General features: G+C 44.1%; 1 protein-coding gene across 1 annotated transcript in view; it reads left to right on the top strand.

Moving 5' to 3' along the window:
- The first annotated feature begins 1,875 nt into the window (after positions 1 to 1,875).
- LOC140208634 (NACHT, LRR and PYD domains-containing protein 3-like) overlaps positions 1,876 to 9,462 on the top strand; it is a 33,755-nt gene continuing 26,168 nt past the window's right edge. Inside the window, exons 1-2 of the mRNA XM_072277467.1 lie at positions 1,876 to 1,884; positions 3,728 to 3,824. Of these exons, the coding sequence (XP_072133568.1) occupies positions 3,815 to 3,824 (10 nt within the window). The 5' untranslated portion in view covers positions 1,876 to 1,884; positions 3,728 to 3,814. The remainder of the gene's footprint in view (positions 1,885 to 3,727; positions 3,825 to 9,462) is intronic.

Here is a 9,462-nt window from a genome sequence, read left to right as displayed (position 1 = left end):
GTCGCCCAGTCCCCCTCCTCGTCTCTCTTGGCCCGTCGAGTTTATGACATCTCAGGGTCGGGATCCAGTCGCCCAGTCCCCCTCCTCGTCTCTCTTGGCCCGTCGAGTTTATGATATCTCAGGGTCGGGATCCAGTCGCCCAGTCCCCCTCCTCGTCTCTCTTGGCCCGTCGAGTTTATGACATCTCAGGGTCGGGATCCAGTCGCCCAGTCCCCCTCCTCGTCTCTCTTGGCCCGTCGAGCTTATGACATCTCAGGGTCGGGACCCAGTCACCCAGTCCCCCTCCTCGTCTCTCTTGGCCCGTCGAGTTTATGGCATCTCAGGGTCGGGATCCCAGTCGCCCAGTCCCCCTCCTCATCTCTCTTGGCCCATCGAGTTTATGACATCTCAGGGTCGGGATCCAGTCGCCCAGTCCCCCTCCTCGTCTCTCTTGGCCCTACCACTGCTTCTCGCCAAGTACTTCCTACTCTTCTGAAGCATCTTCCCCTCTCCTGCCCCTCCCTCACTCAGCCCCATATACAGCCCGCAGTTGAACCCCACTGCCCGTCCTTGGATGAATGAGAGGCCCCGGAGTCACTTAGGGTCTCTATTTGAGGGTCACTTAAGGTCCCGTCAGTGTCTGCCTGTCTGTCATTCTCCCACTATCCCTTTCCATTTGTGTATTTCCCTCTCTCCGTCTGTCCCTCTGTGTGTGTGTGTGTGTGTGTGTGTGTGTGTGTGTGTGTGTGTGTATTTCTGCCTGGCTGTTTCTCTCTGTCGCTCTCTGTCTTTGTCTCTCTTTTCCTTTCTTTTTGTGACTTTCACTGTCTTTTCCAGAAGCGAATGAAATGTATCCCTTAGATTCCCCCCCCCCCGCCCCCCACAATTTATATGCCATGGAGGAAAGTGCATTTTCATTCCTGACTTGCCTGTACTTCCCTTCCGAAACATCAGACAAACATTGTCTATTCTGACATGCATAATGGCACATTCAACTAAACCTGCGACCTGATAACTCACTGAGCTGCAGGTCACGGCCTTTGCTCTGATGCGCGGATAGGAGGGTTAATGGCGACAGTCTCGTTTGTTACTGGCACCAACGTAATAGCGGTAACTTGTCCGAGTTGTTCTGTTTGTAAAACAAAATGTGTGTGTGACAGAGAACAAGCCCTGTACTAAGGACCAGGTCACGGAGAGATCCAATGATAAAGTCGTGGGTTCACTCGGAATTGATTAATCTTTAACCGGGGCTGATTAATCTTTACCTGCTGAGCCACTAGCTCAGTCTCGCATAGGTCAGTGTGAGAACAGGACCTGGAGGCGCTCTGAAAGGTAGGAACCAGGATATACTGAACAATAAATATCAAAAAGGCATTCTCGCCACTATTTGTTTGAATTAGTATTTTTGTGGTTCAATACAAGCGTTGGGGGGTAGGGTGTGGACATACGCGTCTTTACTTCTGCTGTCTCTGTTCAATATAACCACAGCCAACGTTGTTCTGAGTTGTCGCTGGCGTTTAGAATCTAACAGTGAACTGGTCTCATGGTGAATAGTAAATCAAAACGACAGCACCAACCGGACCGAACCAGGTTGTGAGTTGTGATTCCTCTCTGGAGCAGATTAAACATTTGGAGAGAAATGTGATCATTGGTCCCGGACGCTGAAGTAGTAATTCTGGCTCGAACATTTGGAAATTTCCGGAAATATTTGCTTCAGTGTGCTTTGTGTTGGACAATAGAAGCATTATGAGTATTGGGTGGGACGTGACTTGCTGATTAGGGTGAAGCCCAGGTTTATCGGTGTATTATCAGGTGAACATTTCTCAGGGTGTGTTCACTTACTGCTTGAACCCATGAAATCCAGGTGTTTGGACTCGCTGGACACAGAATCAAGATAAGCACAAGGTAAGGACAGAGACTGTACTGAATGGACAATGTTGTGGGGTTTTAATACGCGCATATCTACCAGTTCAATATTCGCTTTTGAAATCGCTCTGTTTTACGGATCTGTATGTGTGTCTGTTTTGCTTTTCTGTATGTTTTTTTTAATCAAAGACTAGGTACAGCTGGCAGAGATATTTCAAATAAAACTTCCTGAATCTCACTGGCTGTTGATTAAAATATCGATGTCGACACAGCGGGCACTTAGTCATAGTCATTGTCATAGTTATACTTTACTGATCCCGGGGGAAAATTGGTTTTCGTTGCATTTGCACCATAAATAATAAATAGTAATAGAACCATAAATAGTTAAATAGTAATATGTAAATTATGCCAGTAAATTATGAAATAAATCCAGGACCAGCCTATTGACTCAGGGTGTCTGACCCTCCAAGGGAAGAGTTGTAAAGTTTGATGGCCACAGGCAGGAATGACTTCCTATGATGCTCTGTGCTGCATCTCGGTGGAATGAGTCTCTGGCTGAATGTACTCCTGTGCCCACCAGTACATTATGTAGTGGATGGGAGACATTGTCCAAGATGGCATGCAACTTGCAGGTTGTGATTCCTCTCTGGTGCAGATGAACATTTCTGGAGAAGCATCGCTATCAGCACCGATGTATTGATTCTCAAGCAGTTTACACGTTAGAAAGGCATACTCATGCAAAATGAGTTTTTTTTTTTGTGTGTGTGTTTATTTGGAATATTTCCGTGTCAGGGATCAGGTGGAGGGATGATACTGGGCAGAGTGTAAGTATATTTTATGACAGTGTGAACTGATCTATACCAGGGTGTGCTTTCTCACTGTCAGGATCAGGATTGAACGGGAATTCTCCCCACAGCCCAAAGTAAGGACTCGTAGCATACTGTCCACTATTATGGTGTTTCATCCCGTCAAATTATTGTCCCTGTATTTGCGATTGCAAGCACAGATATCCACATTTTACCAAAAATACGTATTGGAAGTTCTGGAAATGAAATCAACAAACTGATTGCATGTGTAGTAGGGAAGTAGGTAGTGTAATGGAACAGCGGCCTCTAGGAGTACAGGGCGGGTTGAAAGAGTTTTGCTCACCGGCCATTATCAGTCAGTATATAGAGTACAGAGTTTGCGGCATCATGTGCAGTTGAGGCTGTGCTTGGAGTACCACCGCAGAGTTTGTTGCGCCGTTATAGAAAAGTTGTGATTAAACTAGAATGAGTTTAGAGATGATTTTCGATGATGTTGCCAAGACTAAAGGCCTGAGAATGAGCAGTGACTTTTCAGAAATGTTTACAATTATGAGAGTCAGAAATAAGGTCAGTGTCAAGTGTTTTCCTGAGGGCAGGGGAGACCAATTGCAGGGAAATTGATTTTGCAAGTGAGAGGAAGTTTTAAAAGGGACATGAGCAGCAACGTTCTCAAGCAGAGGATGGTGATTATTTGCAGTGTGCTACCAAAGGAAGTGAATAAGGCGGGGACAAGATTATTATTGAAGGAGCAGTTGCAATGAGTGGATGGAGTGAAGTGACCAAAAGGGATATTGACACGTCATAGGAAATCGGGACCATCTCAGTAGGCACTGTGTTCGGCATGAATTCGTCGGGCCGAACGATTTGTTTCCATGCTGCATTGCTCTGTGTCTCTATCAGTAGGATGCACCAGATATTACTGAACAGGCGTACATAGGTGGTGCGGAAGTTGATGTTAACGGGGAATGTTTGGTGCCTAAGACAACTGCTGCTCTGATACAGGGGAGGGGGATACTGTCATATTTACACATTCATCATAATCTCTCTGACTCATTGTCTCCTTGTATGTAATGCAGAGCGTCACCAGCAGGTGGAGCTTTCCGGCACCGCGACCAAAGTTTAAACAAGAAGACGACAATCATCAATCGTCAGTCACAATCAGAATGGACACAGGTATGATTATAATTAATCATTCTAATTATTTTAATTAAACTTCGGTCCTCATGGTGTACAATAGTTCAAATGAAAAAAATTATACAGGCGCTAACAGGGCACAGAAGATTTCATCAAATGTGGTCATTGCTACCAGTAGTAAAACAGACTTGAGTTATAGGTCAATCCAACAGTTCCAGGGCAGGGACCTGACACCGGTGACCGGGTCTCTGCAACTGAATATGATGCTGTTAGCTCAGACGGTGTTCACAGAGGAACAGAGACAAAATTATGTGGGCAAGCTAATCACCCAGATTGTATGTTGCCTCCTAGGTACCAGGGTCAGATCTGAAACAGGAGATAAATCTGCAGATGCTGGAAATCACATAAAACGTTGGAATAACTCAGCAGGCCAGACAGCATCTAAACAGTCGATGTTTCGGTCATGTTGTGTGAGTTACCAGTGCCTGATCTCTCGGATCAGGTCCAAGACATTCACAACGTCAAGGGTGAACAGCCAAAAGTCTTGGTTCATATTGTCACCAATGACACAGATAGACAAGCTGAGGAAGTCCTGAACAGCGATTTTAGGGAGTTAGGTATAAAGATGAAAATACATGATTTCCAGGGTAATAATCTCTGGAGTGATGCCTGTGCCACGCACCAGTGGGGTTTAAGAATAGGATGATTTGAATGCGTGAATGCATGGCTGAGGAATTGAGCAGGGGGTTCAGAATTATGTATCATTTGAGTCAAATCAAGTCACTTTTCATTGTCATTTCAACCATAGCTGCTGGTACAGAACATTGTAAACATGAGACGTTTTCCAGGACCATGGTTCTACATTAAACAATAAAAAAACTACACTGAACTATGTAAGAACTATGCAAGAAAAAAACACAAAAACTACACTAGACTACGGACATATCCAGGACTGCATAAAGTGTACAAAACAGTGCAGGCACTACAATAAATAATAATAAATAATAAACAAGACAGTAAGCACAGTAGAGGGTGTCAAGCCAGGCTCTGGGTATTGAGGAGTCTGATGGCTTGGGGGAAGAAACTGTTACATAGTCTGGTCGTGTGCTTTGGTGCCTTTTTCCAGATGGCCGGAGGGAGAAGAGTTTATATGAGGGGTGCGTGGAGTCCATCATAATGCTGTTTGCTTTGCGGATGCAGCGTGTGGTGCAAATGTCTGTGATGGCGGGAAGAGAGACCCCGATCATCTTGTCAGCTGACCTCGCTATCTGCTGAAGGGTCTTGCGATCCGAGATGGTAGAATTTCTGAACCAGGCCGTGATGCAGCTGCTCAGGATGCTCTCAATACAACCTCTGTAGAATGTGGTAGATCTCTTCTGGGGACGGGTTACACGTGAACCAGAAGAGAGGGAGCAATGCCATTCTGGTCATGTTTGTTAGAGTAGTGTAGGAGGCTTTAAACTAATTTAGCGGGGTGGGGTTGGGGGCTGGGTGCTGGGAACCAGAGTGATAGTGCTGAGGATAAGGATAGCATATTTGGTTTACAAACAGAGGCAGTGTGTAGAGCGATTCCCATCAGGGAGACATTGATGAAAGTGCAAAATTGCAGTAAACAGGATGAATTGCAACTTAAAAGGCGGGCAAAATCGAGAAGTGTGAATACAGGACTGATGATTTTATATTTGAATACGCGCAGTACACATGTACATGAACGTGCAACAGTTCCAGATTAGCATGTATAATGTTGTCGGCATCACTGAATCATAGCTGTAAGGAGATTATAGCTGTGAGCTTAACATCAACCGATAGGCTGTGCATGAAAATACCAGCAAGTAGGCAGATGGGGTGGCATGCCTCTGTTGCTAAAGCAATAAATGAAATCATTAAAAAGTGGTGTCATAGGGTCGGTAGGTGTTGAATTGTTGTGGGTAGATCTAAGAATCTGCAAGGGTAAAAAGACGTTGATGGGCAGTATGCAGACCCCAAACAGAGGAACGAATCTGATCTACACATCAGATCGGGAAAAGAAAATGTGTGACAAAAGGGCAATGTTACAATCGTCATGGGGGATTTCAATGCAGATCGACTGGGTCATGTTGGTGCTGGATCCCAGGTGTGGGAATTTCTAGAGTGACAAAGAGGAGGCATTTTTAAGCAGCTCGTGGTTGAGCACAGTAGAGGATTAGCTATTCTGGATTGGGTGTTGTACAATGAACCGTAATTGGTTAGAGAGCTTAAGGAAAAAGAGCCCTTTGGGGCAAGTGATCATAATATGAGCAAATTCACCCCAAAATTTGAGAAAGAGAAGCTAAATAAGATGTTCAGCACATACAAAATGCTGAAGGCCCGCTGAATTCCTCCAGAATTTTGTGTGTGTTGCTTGGATTTCAAGTGTCTGTTCAAATGTATCAGTATGACAGCAGAGGAAATAGAATTATAGAGGAATCAAAGAAGTTTTGGCCAATTTTTGTAAAAGAACATTGGCAGGGATGATGGTAAAGTAGCAAGGCCTGGAATTTCTGGAAGCAATTCTGAAAACACAGGATATATGCATCCCAAGAGGAACATGTATTTTAAAAGTGCAGTAACACAACCGAGGCTAACAAGAGAAGTCAAAGCTTAAATGATAGCCAAAGAGAGGACATATTAAAGAGTAAAATTCGTGGAAGATCGAGGATTGGGAAGCTTTAAAAAACAGAAGGCATTTAAAAAGTCATTAAGATTGAAAAGATGGAATACAAAAATAAGCTAGCCAGTGATATTAAAGAGGAAACAGAAATTCTCTTCAGATTCTTAAAGTATAAACAAAAGTTGAGATTGGATCTCAAACCGCTGGAAAACAATGCTGGAGAGGCAATAATGGGCTCATGGATATGGCGGACGAACAAAATACAGTACGTATTTTGCATCAGTCTTCACTGTGGAAGATACTGGTAGTATGCTGGAAGTTCTTGAGTGTCAGAGGTCAGAAGTGTGCAAAATTACCGGGCAGAATGTTCTTGGGCAACTGATTGGTCTGTATGTAGATAAGTTATCTGAACCAGTTGGACGGCATCCCGGGGTTCTGAATTAGGAGGCTGAAGAGATTGTGGAGGGAACAGTAATGATATTTCAAGAATCACTAGATTTTGGAATACTGCCAGAAGACTGGAAAATTGCAAATGTTACTCCACCTTTCAAGATGGGAGGGAGATAGAAAAAAGGAAATTATAGAGCTTTTAGTCTGACCTTAATGGTTGGAAAGATGCTGGAGATTATTGTTAAGGATGTTGTTTCAGAGTACCTGGGGGCATATGATAAAATAAACCGTAATCAGCATGGTTTCCTCAACCGAAAATCCTGCCTTTCCTTGAGGAAAATCGGCTGACGTTATGATGGTCTTTGACAAGCTGCCAAACATGAGGCTACTTAACACGGTAAGAGCCCATGGTATTACCGGAAAGATACTAGCATGGATAATACAGTGGCTGATTGGCAGGAGTCAAAGATTGGGGATAAAGGGAGCCTTTTCTGGTTGACAGCCAGTGACTAGCGCTGTTCCACAGGGGTCTGTGTTGCGACCGCTTATTTTTACATTATATGTAAATGACTTGGACGACTTAATTGATGGCTTTGTTCGAAAATTTTCGGACGATACGAAGATAGGTGGAGGCGTCGGTAGTTGTGAGGAATTAGAGAGGCTGCAGGAGGACTTACAGATTAGGAGAATGGGCAAAGAAGTGGCAAATGAAATCCAGTTCAATAAGTGTATGGCCATGCACTTTGGTAGAAGAAATAGAAGGGTAGACTATTTTCTAAATGGAGAGAAAATTCAAAAATCTAATGTGCTTGGCATTCTTTGTGCGGGAATCCGTAAAGGTTAATTTGTAGATTTAGTCTGTGGTGAGAAATGGAAATACGATGTTAGCATTCATTTCAAGAAGACGGGAATATAAAAGCAAGGATGCGATGTTGAATCCCTTTAAAGGTGAGCCCTTACTTGGAGTATTGAGAGCAGACCTAAACCCTTTATCATAGAAAAGATGTGCTGACACTGGAAAGGTTTCAAAGGATGTTCCCGAAACAGAGTGCAGAATTGTCCTGCTTGTCGTATGAGGAGTGTATGATGGCTGTGGGGCTCTATCCACTGGAATTCAGACGGATGAGAGGAGACCTCAATGAAACTTACCGAATGTTGAAAGGCCTCGACAAAGTGGGCGCAGAGAGGATGTTTTTAATGGTGGGAGAGTCTAAGACCAATGGACACAGCCTCAAAGTAGAGGTGAGTCCTTTTACAACGGAGATCAGGAGCGGTTTCTTCAGACAGAGAGTGGCGAGCCTGTGGACATCGTTGTCTCAGGTGACTGTGGAGCCAAGTCTTTTATATATTTCAGGAAGAGGTTAATACATTCTTGATTGGTCATGGCATGATGTGAGATGGGGAGAGGGCATGCGATTGGGGCTGAGAGGGACAATCAATCTGCCATGGTGAAATGGTGGAGCACATTTGATTGGCCAAATGGCCTAATTCTGATCCCAGGTCTTATGGTCCTATGGCGAGATAAGACCAATACACCATACGAAATGGGAGCAGAATTTGGGCATCGGCCTGTCAGGTCTCCTCCGTCATTTCATCATGCCCGATTCACTTTCTCTCTCAATCCTATTCTCCTGCTTTCTCCCTGTAATCTTTCACACCCTGGCATATCAAAAGCATGTCACCATCTACTGTAAATAAAACCAATGGCCTGGCCTCAATAGCTGCCTGTGGCAGGGAATTCGTTAGATTCACCACCCCTTGGCTAAAGAAATTCTTCCTCATCTCTGCTCTAAGTGGGCATGCGTTTATTCTGAGGCTATGCACTCAGTCCTAGACTCCCCCAACTATGGGAAACATCCTCTCAAAACCCACTCCATATAGGCCTTTCAATATTCGATAGGGTTCATTCATATCCACCCCTCATTCTTCTAAACTCCTATGAGTACTGCCCAGGCCAATCTCATATTATAATACTTTCATTCATGGGATCAATCTCATGAACCTCCTCTGAATCACGTCCTTTCTTAGACAACGTTACCAAATCTGTTCGCAATACTCCAAGAGAGGCCTTACCAGTGCATTTCAAAGCCTTCTCATTATATCCTTGCTTTTATGCTCTAGTTCTCTTCACCTGAATGCTAATATTGCATTTCCTTCCTCACCACGGATCCAATCTACACAAGGACGTCCAAGTCCTTCTGTGCCTCCGATTATTGAATTTTACGGCCGTTTACAAAATAGACTACACTTTTTTTCCTTCTAATAAAGTGCATAACCATGCACTTCTGCAACTCTGTATTTCATCCGTTACTTCTTTACCTAATCTCCTAATATCTCTAAAGTCAGTCCATCTCCAGTCTCCCTGCTTCCACAGACCAGCTGTCCCTTTATTTACCTTCGTATCCTCTGCAAACTTGGCCATAAAGCTATCAATTACATATTCAAAAACATGGATATATAAACTCAATCAGTCCCAACACAGATCCCTGCGATACACCACCGATCTCTGGCAGCCAGCTAGAAAAGACTCCCCGTTATATCTACTCTTTGTCTCCTGCCAATCAACCAATCCTCTATCTATGTTAGCATCAGTCTCATAATACCAGGGGCTCATCTTGTTAAGGTGCCTCATGTACGGCAGCTTTCCTTCTGAAAGTT

The sequence above is a fragment of the Mobula birostris genome, chromosome 13 (genome assembly GCF_030028105.1).
Source record: "Mobula birostris isolate sMobBir1 chromosome 13, sMobBir1.hap1, whole genome shotgun sequence".
NCBI lineage: Eukaryota > Metazoa > Chordata > Chondrichthyes > Myliobatiformes > Myliobatidae > Mobula > Mobula birostris.
The sequence above is the reverse complement of the archived record's forward strand: the minus strand, read 5'-3'. Positions and strand labels throughout refer to the sequence as shown.